At 36.3% G+C, this 18558-nt stretch overlaps 3 protein-coding genes across 4 annotated transcripts; 1 reads left to right on the top strand and 2 right to left on the bottom strand.

The window, feature by feature from the left end:
- The first annotated feature begins 61 nt into the window (after window positions 1–61).
- Window positions 62–3559, top strand: Pdxk (pyridoxal kinase). Its single transcript, XM_089843448.1, has 8 exons — window positions 62–2087; window positions 2165–2219; window positions 2300–2404; window positions 2480–2563; window positions 2623–2743; window positions 2808–3075; window positions 3153–3219; window positions 3286–3559. The coding sequence occupies exons 1-8, from the start codon at window positions 2004–2006 to the stop codon at window positions 3405–3407; spliced, it is 906 nt and encodes a 301-aa protein (XP_089699574.1). The 5' UTR covers window positions 62–2003; the 3' UTR covers window positions 3408–3559.
- TrpRS-m (Tryptophanyl-tRNA synthetase, mitochondrial) lies at window positions 3343–5769 on the bottom strand. 2 transcript variants are annotated; one of them, XM_089843446.1, is made up of 7 exons: window positions 5719–5769; window positions 5039–5238; window positions 4810–4982; window positions 4655–4736; window positions 4432–4595; window positions 4253–4371; window positions 3343–4193 (listed from the first exon to the last, which is right to left on the bottom strand). In XM_089843446.1, the coding sequence occupies exons 2-7, from the start codon at window positions 5135–5137 to the stop codon at window positions 3727–3729; spliced, it is 1104 nt and encodes a 367-aa protein (XP_089699572.1). In that variant the 5' UTR covers window positions 5138–5238; window positions 5719–5769; the 3' UTR covers window positions 3343–3726. The 2 variants fall into 2 exon arrangements, with proteins under 2 accessions (XP_089699572.1, XP_089699573.1); XM_089843447.1 differs by lacking the exon at window positions 5719–5769 and having other exon boundaries at window positions 4810–4978; window positions 5039–5427.
- Window positions 5770–5924: 155 nt separating this feature from the next.
- eIF3b (eukaryotic translation initiation factor 3 subunit b) lies at window positions 5925–18159 on the bottom strand. The gene is made up of 13 exons (XM_089843445.1): window positions 17992–18159; window positions 10193–10388; window positions 10005–10124; window positions 9872–9929; window positions 9677–9805; window positions 9317–9609; window positions 9175–9241; window positions 8134–8418; window positions 7972–8044; window positions 7787–7909; window positions 7650–7728; window positions 7112–7566; window positions 5925–6492 (listed from the first exon to the last, which is right to left on the bottom strand). Exons 1-13 carry the CDS (start codon window positions 18128–18130, stop codon window positions 6392–6394), a joined length of 2118 nt encoding a protein of 705 aa, XP_089699571.1. The 5' UTR covers window positions 18131–18159; the 3' UTR covers window positions 5925–6391.
- Between the last annotated feature and the right edge of the window lie 399 nt (window positions 18160–18558).

Below are 18558 nucleotides of genomic sequence, written 5' to 3' on the forward strand. Positions count from 1 at the left end.
TTCTTGAATTAAAAAACTAGTCCTAGCAATTAATAAACTGGTTTTGGACCAGAGGAAGTGTGCTATCTTGAAGGAGAGAGTAATGGAGTGGAAACCCCCATACCTTAAGCGTTGCCTTTGTACCCCCACCTACGGCACCATAGTCCTCCCATCATCCCCAGCGGTTAGGTAGGGTCGTGCCGGACGAAATTGTAAAGGACGCTCCCTCTATCTCAAAAATAGAAGCTAGTTCTCATTCAAATGAAATGGCGCTACGCGGCAGCACTTAGCAATCGCCTACGGAAGGGTAGGGGCGTGCGCGAGGTACACTGGGAGAGATATGGTGCCGCAGGTCGCCCATCATCCATAGAGATAGGAACATATATACCTCTAGAGTCACAACGTATATCCCGAGACAGGCCGCACTTTTTAAAACCATGTAAACTTTATCATTCGACTCCAGCGCCACTATCGGCGATATTCTTAACTAAAATATTATTCGAGCTACAAATAGATGGCGTTGCTAAAAAAGGTTTTCGCGCTAAAAATGACTTTTTGGCGGGAAAAATGAACTTTTCGCGGTAAATCTGTAACTTTTTCAAACTTTTTTCAGTTGACGGACCTTATATTATTTTATTTGTTCTTAACTATCTAAATAAATGTTTCCAAAGTATATTTAAGTGTTTGTTAGACGATGCTTAATGCATGAAAACATATTTCCCACTCTAACGGGATGGAACCACCATTTAAGTCACATTGTTAAAAAGGCAATAAACATCTACACAGATATCTGGCTGAGGAAAATAGCAAAGAATATGAACGAGAAAATGAAAAGAGAATATTAGAAAGCGACTGACCAAACTGATTTTATTCCAAGGACAATAGTAGTCTATTTATAATTTGAATTTATTTATTAGTTGATACGTACATTTTACATTCAGCATTCATGATTCGTTCATTCACTCCAAAAAAAAAATGTTTGTTTAACTAACTTGTCAAATCACCATCAATTTGTTTAATTAATTCATTATCACTTCCCTCGAATTTGCTAGAATACAATACACGCACAAGACACGGTAGCAGACTACGCCGTTGAAAATATATCAAAATAGTTCTTCCGTTTTTGCACAGATGGCGCTGGGTGTATTTGATAAAGTATACTGTTTTTAACGTTGTATATTCACTAATGATAAGGTCTATGGGGACGCTTCCATGTTGTGACTCTAGAGGTATATATGTTCCTATCTCTATGGAACTGGGTGACTCGGAATTTGAAGTAGAGCGCGGTATCTAGTGGGGTTTTACTGATTTAGATTTTAGAGAAGACAGATGATTGGACAAAAATTTGACGTCAGCTAGAACATGTTTTTGACGTTTTTTTACTTTTTATATCCAAGCTGTGATATTTGAACAAATGAAGAGTAAAAAATAAAAGATGTGAAAATATTTAGCCTTGATTTTGACATGAAATAATTTATTAGGACTCGACTGGGACTTGATATAATTTATCAGGACTCGACACTGGACTTGAGACGTAGTTTTGTAGCTGAATTTAGGACTCGAGGACTCGATACCAGTTAAAGGACTCGACTCGAGATTCTATGAGACCTTTTTTAGGACTCGAGACTCGACTCGAAGCCCAAAAAACTGGACTCGCACAGGCCTAAGCTTTGTACGTGCTGTCAAGAGACAAAAAACTTCAGGATCTTCAGGATTTAAAATATCCGCGAGTTTTTTAGCTCGAGTGCATGGACCTCTAGGCCTTAGTTTCAAATACGTGTGAAAATACATAGAGACCTAGCTTTAAGCGTGCTGACAACCGATGTTGTAATAGAGTATATACAGAATAAGCTGTCGTTCGAGGTAGGGAGTTGCCTATCCTATAGCGTGAAAACAAATTTCCTCACGCGCATCCTTCATCCATGGGTGTAGGTTTAGTAATTTAGTCGAGACCTCGTTGGAGTTTTGTTTTCCTCTGAAAATTGTTTCTTTTTATTTAAATTTATACTTTCTTATTGGATTTAATGGATATAAAAAGAGTTTTATCAATTCAAAGTCACGTGGTTTCGGGGTACGTTGGAAATAAAAGCGCAACTTTTCCATTGCAGGTATTTTAAATTAATTTTAGTTTTGACACCGCCGGTATGTTAAGCCTTGGCATTGACTAGCGTATCCAATCCATTAGCTACTTGGCTTTGATGTGGATGCCATTAATTCTGTTCAATTTTCTAATCATACCGGTATTAATTAATTAATTATTCAAATAGTAAATAGGCTGAAAAAAAAATTAAAAAAATAAACTTCATATCGTTTTATACAGGCTATCCTACATTAAAAGGCCAGGTTTTAAATGAATCTGACATATCTGATTTAATAGATGGATTACGTAGCAATAATTTATTAAATGTTTCTCATATATTAACTGGTAGTCTGGTATACTTTCATAATTACTTAAAGTAATGACGTTACAAATTCACTAGTTATTAATTACTTTAATTAGGTTATATGGGAGCCCCTTCATTCCTTAGAAAAATTTCGGAAGTTATTCGAGAAGTTAAAAAGATTAACGCTAATGTAGTTTATGGTAAATTAAAAATTCCCCTTAATTAGGTCAGAATTAAAAAATGATAAAATCATTTTTAGTTTGTGACCCGGTAATGGGAGATGATGACAAAATGTACGTACCTCCAGAATTGCTTCCAATTTATAAAAATGAAATAATAAACCTAGCTGATATCTTAACTCCAAATCAATTTGAAATTGAGTAAGATTAAATTATAATTAAACTATTAATAATTAAAAATATTAATTGTTTTTACCTGGAAAAGATTATTAACTGGTATCAAAATTGAGTCAGAAAATGATGCCTTACAAGCCATGAATCAATTACATAATAATGGTATCCCCACTGTGGTTATAACTAGTACAAAACTCGGAAATAAAGATAAACTAGTCATGTTTGCTAGCACCATTAACGGAGAGACTACCCAACTTCGCCTGGATATACCTAGAGTTCCCCATTCTTTTACTGGAACTGGGGATTTATTTGCGGCACTTTTCTTAGCTTGGATGTCTAAAACTAATAATAGTTTGAAAGTAACGTCTATAAAAAAAATTAAATCATTCTTTTAATAAAAGTTCAAAAACTGAAAGAATTAATAAATTATTCAAAGGAATCTTGCGAGAATTCTATAAATACAATGCAGAAGGTTCTAAAATTGACATATGAAAATGCAAAAAGTAAATTACAATTAATTAAAATAAAATAGTAATTTCTTATCCTACCTGATTAATTTAATGTTTCAGATTTAGCAGGACTCGGTGTAGAAAAGTTCAGCAGCGCCCAAATTGAATTACGGTTAATTCACAGCAGAGATTTCATTTTAAATCCAAGCAATGAGTTAAAAGCCATTGTTTACAATAAATAATTAATTAATCATGTTGATTGGTAGCTTAAAAATAATCTATTTGATGTTAGAAATGTTTATACAGAAACAATTTACAGATATATATTTTTATATACTTTGATTTGTTTCAATTTGACTTTAATAGAAATTTAAAACTAGACCCAGTGAAGAAATTATATTATTTTATATTATTTTATATTATATTATATTATATTAATAATGCAAAGAATAAATTAACTCAGAGCTTGTTTTATTGTTTAACTATTACTTTTATTAATTTATGCAAAACATTTTTATATCTACAAAACCTTTAGTTTTAATTAAATTTGTAAATTAAAGTTTAATAAATTGTTATACCTAAAAGAGATTTAACTTCTTTCAAAGTTTCTCCCGATATTTCTCTAGCTTTATCCCTTCCCACTTTTAAAACATTATTTAAATAATCCTTATTCTTAGAATAATCTTCAATTTTTTCTCTGATTGGTGTAATTTTCTCAATTAAGGCATCAGCTACGATTAATTTGTATTTGGCAGTTTCTAAATTTAATCTTTGGGATTCGAGGCATATTTCTTCTACAGATTTTTTACTAATTAAACTATGAATAAATATGATATTGCTAACTGCGGGTCTTTCTACAGGATTGTAGGATACAGCGGAAATAAAATCAGTCACGGCTTTTTTAAGTTTTTCCCTAATTTGATCATTAGAGTCGGTTAATTCAATTCTACTCTTGGCATCCGAGTCGGATTTGCTCATTTTTTTCAAAGGATTTCTTAAACTTTTGAGACGGCAAGCTGCAGTGTTATCTTTAATGATAGTTTAAACAGTTAATTGCTTTAACTGTTTAAATCTTAACTATTCTTACCAATAAGTGGTTCTGGAATAGGAAAAACTTTGCCATATTTATTATTAAATGCGTGGCATAGATGTTGGGCTAATTGAATATGTTGAAGTTGATCCTCTCCAACTGGTACATCTGTGGCTCTAGAAACAAAGCTTCCATTATCTAAGTTTGTTTGCTACTACTTGGGCTAAGCTTCGTACTTGTAAATTAAAATATCGGCGCTTTGTAATACTGGATACATAAATAAACCCATAGGGATGTCTTTAAGACTGGCAGATTTTTCTTTAAACTGAGGTTGATGTTTTAATCTAGCCATTGTCATTAAACAAGTTAGAATCCAACAAAGTTCCGCGTGTTCTGGAACCTTAACATATTAAATTTAAGTGTTTTATAACTTCAAAGTAACGTGTGGTAACTTATTACTTGAGATTGCAAGAACAGAATACATTTTTCAGGGTCAATCCCGCATGCTAGTAAAGTAGCGAGCATTTTAAATGTGTCATTCCTATTTTGGATGGTGTAATGCAAGATCAGATCATTTTTTTCTTAACTATATATTAGTTTAAATATTATTTAACCTTAATTTCTCTGGATCGTGATTCATAGTTAATGAATGAAGATCAACAATACTAAAAATGCAGTTTGTTTGGTTTTGTATTTGTAAAGACACCCATTTTTCAATTGCACCAAAATAATTCCCTAAGTGAAGTGTTCCCGTAGGTTGTACACCCGAAAGAACGCGTCTTTCTGGCTTTTAAAAACCAGTAATTACATTTAATTAAACTTAACAATAATAAATATAATTACCTTCGATGATAAACTCCGGGAACGGGAAATTGGTTTCTTTGCATGCAAAAGCTTAGCTAAGAAACCTCCTAACACGGACATTTTTACCCTCATGGACATTATTATTAGGTATACAACACTAAATATGATGGGGGAAGCTTAAATCTCTAAAATTTCAACATTTATTTATACTTAATTAGGATTAAAATAATTTATTAATTTCTTTAAACAGGGATGCCAGATTGAAAACCTTCAACCCGCCAAAATCAAATTGGAAACAAGCCCAAAAAACCGCCAATCGGTATTTCGAAAAAAAGCCCAAAAACTGCCTAAGATCTAGACTATCCAGCCCAAAAACAAGCCCAAAATTTATCGTGAAAATTTGAAATTAGTTTTTCTTTCAGAAATTTCAATGCATATTCTATACTGACACCATTTTTAAAACCCAAGACAAAATGAAACCATTTTATTTAATCATGAATTGACGAATTATAAGCCGCTCAAAAGGTTTCACAGCACCATTTGTCAGTTTTTTGGGCATTCTAATGATCTTCGCCTATTGGCGGTATTTTAAGTACAAAAAGCCAAAGAAAAACCCCGACAAGCCCAATTTCGAGCCAACAGCCAACCCTTTTATTTCAAGCCAATATTTTTGAGAAGAAGCCCAATTGGCGGCTTTCCAGCCCAATATGGCAACCCTGTCTTTAAAGACGAGTTGCAACACTAGCATCGTCTGCTATGTTTTTCTACCTCAACTGGAGTCCTCGACCAATAGGAGCCATTCAATCTTCCTCTGCACCAATCAAACCGCTAAGAGTAAAAAAAGGCGCCAAACTTAAACGCATAGAGAACATGCCAAACTCTAAATCTTCATTAAAGTTAATTAAAATGAAGAGAAATACGATAATTAATAGCAAACATTTTATTTAAGCATGATTTTGATATTCTAAATGGTACGTGATAAAGTTCTTCGTTAAATTTCAAACACTTTCCCATAATTTCCAACCCAAATAGATAGAACAGATCTCCGATTTAGGAAATCTGTCTTTAATCCCACACAAAAAAAAAATTATATTAATTAGAAATTCGATTAATCAGTCCTAGAAGAAAAAAAATATGATTAAATAATTGGGCAAAAAAATTTAAATTTGTTTTATAATGTATCAATATTTTTGTCCAGCACTTTTTTGTCTAAAAAAAAAAAAATTAGACAAAAGTTTTAACTGTTCAAAATTTTTTACAGCTTATTTTCTTTATAAAGTTTGCTACTATATTATTATTTAATTCTTTAAATGGCTTCCCAAAAATGGCAGGCGATATTATCGACCTTTTCTCGCTTTGCTCAAAAAATAACTTCTGGAACTTTTGAGAGGTTTACTCTTCCTCTAAAACCGTAATTTCTTCTTTAATAAAAAACTCAACGGTCTCCTCTTCCAAATTCTCCACGTGACTATCCAACTCGTCAGTATCAATGTCTGAAAAGAAAGATATCAAAGAAGTTATTCAATTTTCAAAAAGAAAGAAGTTATTCAATTTTCAAAAAGAAAGAAGTTATTCAATTTTTAAAAAGAAAGAAGTTATTCAATTTTCAAAAAGAAAGAAGTTATTCAATTTTCAAAAAGAAAGAAGTTATTCAATTTTCAAAAAGAAAGAAGTTATTCAAATTTCAAAAAGAAAGAAGTTATTCAAATTTCAAAAAGAAAGAAGTTATTCAAATTTCAAAAAGAAAGAAGTTATTCAATTTTCAAAAAGAAAGAAGTTATTCAATTTTCAAAAAGAAAGAAGTTATTCAATTTTCAAAAAGAAAGAAGTTATTCAATTTTCAAAAAGAAAGAAGTTATTCAATTTTCAAAAAGAAAGAAGTTATTCAATTTTCAAAAAGAAAGAAGTTATTCAATTTTCAAAAAGAAAGAAGTTATTCAATTTTCAAAAAGGAAGAAGTTATTCAATTTTCAAAAAGGAAGAAGTTATTCAATTTTCAAAAAGAAAGAAGTTATTCAATTTTCAAAAAGAAAGAAGTTATTCAATTTTCAAAAAGAAAGAAGTTATTCAATTTTCAAAAATAAATTCAAATAAATTTCAAAAAAATCTTACTCTCTCTTAGCTCCAAACGCAATTTCTTTTGTTCCTCGTATTCATCTTCCTTCTTTTTCCTGTAGGCTTTAAATTCGTCTAATAACTTCCTTCTCTTATCAATCAACTCCTTGGAAGCTTTAGACTGAGACATTCTATCCTTGATGTCAAATTGAGAGCTGTATTTCTTCAAGTTCTTTTTAACTTCTTTTATCTTTTCCTCGGATAAAAGCGTGGGTGGTCTGGGTCTCCATAAAAGTTGACAAAACTTCTCAACATTGGTTGATCTCCTGAGAAGTTTGCCTTGGAAAGACCACATCCAATAGGAGTAGTCCACTTTACCTCCCCACATACTGACGGCAGTCACGACGTAACGGCCAGTTGGATCCCATTCTAAATCAGTTGCCATGTGATGTTCGGTTGTTGCCATTACGGTAAAATCATTTGTATCAATAAATTCCAAGATTCCACTCATTCTAAGAGTTAAAATAAACAATTAAAGTTACCCAAATTCACGCGCTAAATTGAGAAACACCATCTTGAATACTTTAAATCTTACCCTCTCAAGCCAGCAAGAACGATAAATTGACCTCTAGGTGACCAGAACAAGTGGTTACACGATTTCCTTTCAAATTTCTCTGTAAAAATATTAAACTATTTGTGTTTTTCTCCTTTTTAATTATAATATTAACATACTTAAATGATTAACGTGTCCTCCTGGCATAATTCCATAGAAACTAACATTAATATGAGGACTATCACCGTGAATGATGGCAAATTTGCTTCCAACCGGTTCCCAAGCAAAGGCAGATATATTTTCTATATTTAAAGATGGTTAACTTAATAAGCTTACTATTATTAATTCAAATTAAATATATTACCCTTAAATTCAATACTATCAACGGGAATTTGCTTCTCCCTCATATGGAAGATTTCAAAATTGTAATACAATCCCTGTAAAATGTTTAAATTTAAACATTAATTAGGATAAAAATCATAAAATGTGTCATTAAGATAAGTAATTATAATTAAATTAATCTTACACTGTATTTCCATTCATTATCTTTTTCCTTTTTGGCTTTAGTGTAGCGGTCAACTTTCATGCAAAGATAATCTCCAGATTTTTGCCAATGCATTTTACAGTCCGCCACATTGAAAAGATTCTTGGTTCTCAGTTCCTTTCTGCTGGGAATTTCCATCAGGGTGACTCTAGCGGGAGTGTCCTTATCTTCAGCCACCCAAAATCCAATAATGTTATTGGTTGGAGACCAAGAAAAGTGACGAATTCCCGGAGCTTTAACACTCTTTTTATCTAACAAACCAAAGCTCTGAAAGAAAAAATAATATAAATTGAAATTAAAGCATTTTAAAATATAAGTTTTAATTTGTCAGATCTTGAAAAAAAGGAGAAAAAGAAGAAAGGGGGGAAAAGGGTGAAAGAAAGAAAAAAGGAGGAAAGAACGAAAAAAAAGGGTGAAAGAAAGAAAAAAAGGGTGAAAGAAAGAAAAAAAGGGTGAAAGAAAGAAAAAAAGGGTGAAAGAAAGAAAAAAAGGGTGAAAGAAAGAAAAAAAGGGTGAAAGAAAGAAAAAAAGGGGGAAAGAATGAAAAAAAAGGGGGAAAGAATGAAAAAAAAGGGGGAAAGAATGAAAAAAAAAGGGGAAAGAATGAAAAAAAAGGGGAAAGAATGAAAAAAAAGGGGGAAAGAAAAAAAGAGGGAAAGAAAAAAAGGGGGAAAGAATGAAAAAAATGGGAAAGAAAAAAAGGGGGAAAGAATGAAAAAAAGGGGAAAGAAAAAAAGGGGGGAAGAATGAAAAAAAAATGGGAAAGAAAGAAAAAAAAGGGGGGGAAAGAAAGAGAAAAGGGGGAAAGAAAAAAAGGGGGGAAAGAAAGAAAAAGGGGGAAAGAAAGAAAAAAAGGGGAAAGAAAGAAAAAAGGGGGAAAGAAAGAAGGGGGGAAGAAAGAAAAAAGGGGGAAAGAAGGAAAAAAGGGGGGAAAATAAAAAGGGGGAAAGAAGGAAAAAAAGGGGGAAAAGAAAGAAAAAAGGGGGAAAAAAGAAAAAAAGAAAGAAATATAAAAACTCTTACAGGAGTTTCATAAATAGAAATGGCATCATTTGACATTCTAGCAAAATATTTGTCATCACTACTCCATCTGTAGAAATATGATTAATTAAATATGGTGGTATTAACTTTTAGGGATTCAGATTTCCATAAATGAGTTACTAACTTGAAGACAGGCCAGATTGAATGATGATGTTCAGAACTAAATGCCCTTTTCTGTGTACCAGTACGAATATCCCAAATAATAATAGCCGGATTATCAAAAGTAGCTTCAGTAAAGGGGCTGAAGGTGACCAAATATTTTTCACAAGGAGAAAAGTCAATGAACTGAACTCCATTGTGACTGAACTTCATGATTTGTTTAAAATCTTCTCCACCCCATAGAGCAATACCTCTAGCGTGAAATGTAGCAAAATAGGTACCCAAAGGTGACCAAGAAACAACTGTTTCTGTCCATCTCTAAAAAAACACCTCGATTAATTAAATCATAATTCTAAATGTTTAATTATTCAATATTAATACTAACTTCACGTTCTTTTAAGAGAGTAGGTTCGGGTTGACTATTCAAAAATACAGCAGTCTTTAAACCTCCTTCGTAAATAACAGAGTATTGATCAAAACAATCAGGGTCCATCAACCAATTTCTTAAATTTCCCTGAAATGTTAATTAATTATTAATTAATTAATAAACATTAATGGAAGAAATTAACTTTGTATTTACATGATCAACATATGGTTGTGGGACAGGTGGTTCCCATTGTTCATCAATAACTTCATACCTTTTAATTAAAATTAATAAAATTAAATAAAACTTCAACTGTTATTTAATTTTATAAAAGCCTAGGACAACATACTTTTCAAAATCAGTGAACAAATTCACAGAAAAAACATGTTGTTTATCCAAACGATATCCATTTGTCATTTTCATTGCTTCTTTAGCATGTTCCGCGGTGGAAAATTCCAGAAACACATAGCTAATGATTATTAATAAGAGCTTAGATAAAATATTATATTAAAGATGAAAATTTAATTAAAAACTAACCCTTTTGTTTTTCCAGTTTCATCTAAAGGAAAATGCTCAGTAACTATGGTACCGAATTGACCAAATAGTTTCTTCAAAATATTCTTAAGCTTTTCAAGCCTCTCGGGTCCAACAACGGGTATGCCATCAACAACTATGATGGATTCAACTCCGTCTGTTTCCCTCGGTTTTGACGGAACTACATCTTTCAATAGTTCTGTAGTAAAGAATAATACGATTTCGGGTCAATTTTTAAGACAAATGACAGAATTTTAGGGGTTTAATTAATTTAGATGGACCCTAAAAGGCACACCTTTCACAACAGCACACTTTTCACAACGCCTAAAAATACCTATTTCGCATCGCCTTTCAAAAGTCGTTTATTATCACAATGCAATATGCCCCCCGCACATACTAAAAACTAGTTAGTGTTGTTTATCACACTGCTAATTCCCGCAAATACAAAGAATTAACATAAGCAATAAAGTAAGCACTGAAGTAAGTCAACTAACACCGCCGGTACACACTTATTTTAATGAAATCAACAAAAACATGAAGGAACGAATTTATTTTATTAAAATCCTAAAAAAAAAAACATATTCCTAGAAAGACCGAAGCGCGTAAGTTGGAAATCCGCGGCCGCGCCGGCACACCTTCTTTTCACAACCGGTACGGGAGGGACTCGTTTCCCCGTCGACTCCGTCGACTCAAGGCGGCGTGCCAAGGCTTAGGAAAAGGCACACCTTTTCAGCTTCGAGAATCTAACGCCAGGTAGCGCGCTCATTTCACTTAGACCAATGGGGTAATCCAGCCACTCTCAAGCGCCAAATTTAAATCGTTCAAACTCATTTTTCAAGTAAAGGAACCAAAAACTAATATTTATCGCTTATTTTACGCTTCAAGTCGTTCTTGTACTATCCCATCACACCTGTCTTTTCTTTCACAACCTCTTCCGATACTAGCACACCTTTTTCATTTACTCCCAGCACACCTATACTTTCTTTCACAACCCCTTCCGATACTAGCACACCTTTTTCATTTACTCCCAGCACACCTATACTTTCTTTCACAACCTCTTCCGATTGCACACCCGGCACACTTTTTCTTAAACTATTCCAGATCACCTGTCTATTCTTTCACAACCTCTTCCGATACTAGCACACCTTTTTTATTTACTCGCAGGACACCTATACTTATTTTCACAACCCCTTCCGATACTAGCACACATTTTTTATTTACTCCCAGGACACCTATACTTTCTTTCACAACCCCTTCCGATACTAGCACACCTTTTTCTTTTACTCCCAGCACACCTATACTTTCTTTCACAACCTCTTCCGATTGCACACCCGGCACACTTTTTCTTAAACTATTCCAGATCACCTGTCTATTCTTTCACAACCTCTTCCGATACTAGCACACCTTTTTTATTTACTCCCAGGACAACTATACTTTCTTTCACAACCCCTTCCGATACTAGCACACCTTTTTCATTTACTCCCAGCACACCTATACTTTCTTTCACAACCCTTTCCGATACTAGCACAACTGGCGCACCTTTTACTTACACTATTCCAGAACACCTGTCTATTCTTTCACAACTTCTTCCTATACTAGCACCCCTATCTCATACACTCCCAGCACACCTGTCTACTTTTTCACAAGCCGGCAAAACTCCTATCACTCCGGCGAAAAACTCTCTCCTTTCCCGATAAAGTAATCCTTAGCTTAAGTTTTGCGACAGCTGGAAAATTCGCGCCGGCACACCTTCTTTTCACAACGGCCTGAACTTGAGCAAGCCCTTCGCCGGTACCCAGGCCCTGCTTCGCGTAAGCAACGCGCTTGTTATGAGTGCGCGCCGCGCACACCTACTTTCACAACGGCCACGAACCATAATCAATTTTCGCTCGGAATACCCGTGGAACACCGAGGCTTAGCAAAACACTAAACGGCACACCTTTTCAGCTTCGAGAATCTAACGCCAGGTAGCGCGCTCATTTCACTTAGACCAATGGGGTAATCCAGCCACTCTCAAGCGCCAAATTTAAATCGTTCAAACTCATTTTTCAAGTAAAGGAACCAAAAACTAATATTTCTCGCTTATTTTACGCTTCAAGTCGTTCTTGTACTATCCCATCACACCTGTCTTTTCTTTCACAACCTCTTCCGATACTAGCACACCTTTTTCATTTACTCCCAGCACACCTATACTTTCTTTCACAACCCCTTCCGATACTAGCACACCTTTTTCATTTACTCCCAGCACACCTATACTTTCTTTCACAACCTCTTCCGATTGCACACCCGGCACACTTTTTCTTAAACTATTCCAGATCACCTGTCTATTCTTTCACAACCTCTTCCGATACTAGCACACCTTTTTTATTTACTCGCAGGACACCTATACTTATTTTCACAACCCCTTCCGATACTAGCACACATTTTTTATTTACTCCCAGGACACCTATACTTTCTTTCACAACCCCTTCCGATACTAGCACACCTTTTTCTTTTACTCCCAGCACACCTATACTTTCTTTCACAACCTCTTCCGATTGCACACCCGGCACACTTTTTCTTAAACTATTCCAGATCACCTGTCTATTCTTTCACAACCTCTTCCGATACTAGCACACCTTTTTTATTTACTCCCAGGACAACTATACTTTCTTTCACAACCCCTTCCGATACTAGCACACCTTTTTCATTTACTCCCAGCACACCTATACTTTCTTTCACAACCCTTTCCGATACTAGCACAACTGGCGCACCTTTTACTTACACTATTCCAGAACACCTGTCTATTCTTTCACAACTTCTTCCTATACTAGCACCCCTATCTCATACACTCCCAGCACACCTGTCTACTTTTTCACAAGCCGGCAAAACTCCTATCACTCCGGCGAAAAACTCTCTCCTTTCCCGATAAAGTAATCCTTAGCTTAAGTTTTGCGACAGCTGGAAAATTCGCGCCGGCACACCTTCTTTTCACAACGGCCTGAACTTGAGCAAGCCCTTCGCCGGTACCCAGGCCCTGCTTCGCGTAAGCAACGCGCTTGTTATGAGTGCGCGCCGCGCACACCTACTTTCACAACGGCCACGAACCATAATCAATTTTCGCTCGGAATACCCGTGGAACACCGAGGCTTAGCAAAACACTAAACGGCACACCTTTTCAGCTTCGAGAATCTAACGCAAGGTAGCGCGCTCGTTCAAAGTCATTTTTCAATGTAAAGGAACCAAAAATTAATGTTTCTCGCTTATTTTAAGCTTCACGTAGTTCTTGTACTATTCCAGCATGCCTGTCGATTCTTTCATAACCTCTTTCTATACTAGCACACCTTTTTTTCTATTCCCAGCACACCTGTATTTTCTTTCACACCTTTTTCTTCTACTATTCTAGTACACCTGTCTTTTCTTTCACAACCTCTTCCGATATTAGCACACCTTTTTCTTCTATTATTCCAGCACACCTGTCTAATTTTTCACAAGCCGGCAAAACTAAGTTCTATTCAGTTTTCACATTTCTTCAATCCTAGCACACCTCGATATTATAATTTGACAGCACACCATATCTTTTAGTTTTATCTTGAAGTTTATTTTTTCAAAGGCTAGTGGGTGAGGGTCATAGGGGTGCTATCATACTATGATATGGAGATGAAGAATGGCGTGAAAACTAAAAAATAGGTGTACTGTCGTACTATAAGCTTGAGGCATGGATAAAGAATGCGCGTGAGGGAATTTGTTTTCACGCTATAGGATAGGCAACTCCCTATCTCGAGCGACAGCTTATTCTGTATATACTCTGTTACAACATCGGTTGTCAGCACGCGCAAAGCTGGGACTCTATGTAATCTAGCCTTGCGCGTGCTGACAAGAGACAAAAAACTTCAGGATATTTTAAACGATTTTAAATCCTGAAGATCCTGAAGTTTTTTCTCTCTTGTCAGCACGCGCAATGCTAGATTACATAAAGACCTAGCTTTGCGCGTGCTGACAACCAATGTTGTAACAGAGTATATACAGAATAAGCTGTCGTTCGAGATAGGGAGTTGCCGATCCTATAGCGTGAAAACAAATTTCCGCACGCGAATTCTTTATCCATGGTTGAGGTGTGCGAGGATCGAAGGATGCTGTGAAAACTAAAAAATAGGTGTGCTGTCATACTATAAGGTTGAGGTGTGCGAGGATTGAAGACTGCTATGAAAAACATGAAGATAGGTGTCTTGATACATTCATATCAAACTCAAATACGTAGTAAAAAGTTTTTGAACGATTTAAATTTGGCGCTTGAGTGGCTTGACTACCTCATTGGTCGAAAGGAATAAAAAGCGCTCGTCGCGGTAGACTCTCGAAGCTGAAAAGGTGTGCCTTTTAGTGTATTGCTAAGCCTTGGTATTTCAAGGGAAAATTGCCTTATGGTGCATGGCCGTTGTGAAAGTAGGTGTGCGCTGCGCGCACTTATAACAAGTGCGTCGCTTACGCGAAGCCTGGGCTTATTATAGGGATGGTACCGGCAGAAGTATATAATACTTCTCTTCGAGAGAAGTGTACCACAAAGCTGGGTGAGTGTAACGTCACTCTTCCCAACATCGGAACATTTAGAGCAAGGTTACTAAACCGAATCACATACACGATAAATAGTTCCCTCATCATTACTCTATTAGCGTTTAAATATTTGGCAAGACGTGCTTGTGCATTTTGTCCCACGTCAAGACGAGGTTTGTGGGATGATTGCTGGGAATTTAGTGCCAAACAACTATTGAATTCACTTTACGGTGCGATGCCCATTTGTAGTTTGATGAGTGGGAAAGCAAACTAAAAGGGGGAGCCTGGGAAGAATAACGTTACATAACTAAAGCATTAAGAGGATACAGAGTGTCATCCTTCTTCTATTATCCCCTTCTGGTACCGGCTAAGGGAAAGGTGTAGGTGTGCAAGTTTTACCCGTTGTGAATGGGATGTTTGCCGGCATTGGGATCCTTTGATAGTGTAAGATCGAGGTGTGCTAGCTTTGAAAGAAGGTGTGAAAAACCAAAAGATAGGTGTGTAGATCATATTATTAGATCGAGGTGTGCCAGGTTGGAACTTGAAAAAAGGTCTGAAAAACTAAAAGATATGGTGCGCTGTCAAATTATAATATCGAGGTGTGCTAGGATTGAAGAAATGTGAAAACTGAATAGAACCAGAAGGGGATAATAGAAGAAGGATGACACTCTGTATCCTCTTAATGCTTTAATTATGTAACGTCATTCTTCCCAGGCTCACCCTTTTAGTTTGCTTTCCCGCTCATCAAACTACAAATGGGCATCGCACCGTAAAGTGAATTCTATAATTGTTTGGCACTAAATCTCCAACAATCATCCCACAAACCTCGTCTTGACGTGGGACAAAAATGCGCAAGTGCGTCTGGCCAAATATTTAAACGCTAATAAAGTAATGATGAGGGAACTATTTATCGTGTATGTGATTCGTTTTAGTAACCTTGCTCTAAATGATCCGATGTTGGGAAGAGTGACGTTACACTTACCCCGCTTTGTGGTACATCTCTCTCGGAGAGAAGTATTATATACTTCTGATAGAACTTAGTTTTGCCGCCTTGTGAAAAATTAGACAGGTGTGCTGGAATAGTAGAAGGAAAACTTGAAAAAGGTGTGCTAATATCGGAAGAGGTTGTGAAAGAAAAGACAGGTGTACTAGAATAGTAGAAGAAAAAGGTGTGAAAGAAAATACAGGTGTGCTGGGAATAGAAAACAAGGTGTGCTAGTATAGAAAGAGGTAATGAAAGAATCGACCGGCATGCTGGAATAGTACAAGAACTACGCGAAGCTTAAAATAAGCGAGAAACATTAATTTTTGGTTCCTTTACATTGAAAAATGACTTTGAACGATTTAAATTTGGAGCTTGAGAGTGGCTGGATTACACCATTGGTCTAAGTGAAATGAGCGCGCTACCTTGCGTTAGATTCTCGAAACTGAAAAGGTGTGCCGTTTAGTGTTTTGCTAAGCCTCGGTGTTCCACGGGTATTCCGAGCGAAAATTGCTTATGGTTCGTGGTCGTTGTGAAAGTAGGTGTGCGCGGCGCGCACTCATAAGAAGCGCGTCGCTTACGCGAAGCAGGGTTTTTCATAGGGATGGGTACCGGCGAAGGGCTTGCTCAAGTTCAGGCCGTTGTGAAAAGGTGTGCCGGCGCGGATTTTCCAGCTGTCGCAAAACTTAAGTTAAGGATTACTTTACCGGGAAAGGAGAGAGTTTTTCGCCGGAGTGATAGGAGTTTTGCCGGCTTGTGAAAAAGTAGACAGGTGTGCTGGGAGTGTATGAGATAGGGGTGCTAGTATAGGAAGAAGTTGTGAAAGAATAGACAGGAGTTCTGGAATAGTGTAAGTAAAAGGTGTGCCAGTTGTGCTAGTATCGGAAAGGGTTGTGAAAGAAAGTATAGGTGTGCTGGGAGTAAATGAAAAAGGTGTGCTAGTATCGGAAGAGGTTGTGAAAGAATAGACAGGTGATCTGGAATAGTTTAAGAAAAAGTGTGCCAGGTGAGCTATCGGAAGGGGTTGAGAAAGAAAGTATAGGTGTGCTGGGAGTAAATGAAAAAGGTGTGCTAGTATCGGAAGAGGTTGTGAAAGAATAGACAGGTGATCTGGAATAGTTTAAGAAAAAGTGTGCAAGGTGAGCTATCGGAAGGGGTTGAGAAAGAAAGTATAGGTGTCCTGGGAGTAAATAAAAAAGGTGTGCTAGTATCGGAAGGGGTTGTGAAAGAAAGTATAGGTGTCCTGGGAGTAAATAAAAAAGGTGTGCTAGTATCGGAAGAGGTTGTGAATGAATAGACAGGTGATCTGGAATAGTTTAAGAAAAAGTGTGCCAGGTGAGCTATCGGAAGGGGTTTGAAAGAAAGTATAGGTGTGCTGGGAGTAAATGAAAAAGGTGTGCTAGTATCGGAAGAGGTTGTGAAAGAATAGACAGGTGATCTGGAATAGTTTAAGAAAAAGTGTGCCGGGTGTGCAATCGGAAGAGGTTGTGAAAGAAAAGATAGGTGTGATGGGATAGTACAAGAACGACTTGAAGCGTAAAATAAGCGATAAATATTAGTTTTTGGTTCCTTTACTTTGAAAAATGAGTTTGAACGATTTAAATTTGGCGCTTGAGAGTGGCTGGATTACCCCATTGGTCTAAGTGAAATGAGCGCGCTACCTGGCGTTAGATTCTCGAAGCTGAAAAGGTGTGCCTTTTCCTAAGCCTTGGCACGCCGCCTTGAGTCGACGGGGAAACGAGTCCCTCCCGTACCGGTTGTGAAAAGAAGGTGTGCCGGCGCGGCCGCGGATTTCCAACTTACGCTAAGCTTCGGTCTTTCTAGGAATATGTTTTTTTTAGGATTTTAATAAAATAAATTCGTTACTTCATTTTTTTGTTGATTTCATTAAAATAAGTGAGTACCGGCGGTGTTAGTTGACTTACTTCAGTGCTTACTTTAATGCTTATGTTAATTCTTTGTATTTGCGGGAATTAGCAGTGTGATAAACTACACTAACTGGTTTTTAGTATGTGCGGGGGGCATATTGCATTGTGATAAAAAACGCCTTTTGAAAGGCGATGCGAAATAGGTATTTTTAGGCGTTGTGAAAAGTGTGCTGTTGTGAAAGGTGTGCCTTTTAGGGTCCATCTTAATTTATTATTATAACTTTATAATAATTTATCGGCTTGTCATATTTGGGGAATTTAGTTGGCGGGTCAGATAGCATACGGTGGCCATCTTTAGGCTTAGCGTAGAGGACACGTGCACTTAATATGTTCGAAATTTCAATGGAAATTAATTAAAATACCTTCGTCGGTGATATCGTCAACGAAATCTTCGGGATCGCTAAAATCGGGTTCCTCTTCAAAACCATTTTCTACAGCTTTTTGATTTGAAGAATCAGCATTTTTCTCGGAGCTTCGCCTTTCTTGGCCTTCTTCTGCCATTTTGGTAAGCCTACAGTGGAATGGGTGAAAGTCACGTGACACAGAAACCGCCGCCAGACAGGCTAGGAAATAAGACAGGTTTACAGGTCAAAAACCAGTTTATTAATAGCTTGGACCACTTTTTTTATTCAAAACGTGAGGGTCACTGGTCCCAATGACTAGTTTATTAATTCCTACTTTTATTAAAAATTGATATGGGGGACCTCTTTAATTATTTTCATTTTAACATAAATTTCGACTCCAGGAGTCCAGCTGTGTATACAACCCTAAGCGGAGAGAGATTTTTTTAGAAGAGAGAACGACCACAAGTCCTGGGACCAGTAGAAAAATAAATAGGGGAAGGGTCACTGGTCCCGGGACCAGTTTCATATTTAAGACATCAGGGGTCTCTGGTCCGGAGGACTAGTTCAAAAATAAACCTTATTTCT

Source organism: Phalangium opilio, unplaced genomic scaffold, assembly GCF_054372755.1.
Source record: "Phalangium opilio isolate 3A_F unplaced genomic scaffold, DU_Popi_V2 ptg000070l_1, whole genome shotgun sequence".
In the NCBI taxonomy this organism is placed as follows: Eukaryota; Metazoa; Arthropoda; class Arachnida; order Opiliones; family Phalangiidae; genus Phalangium; species Phalangium opilio.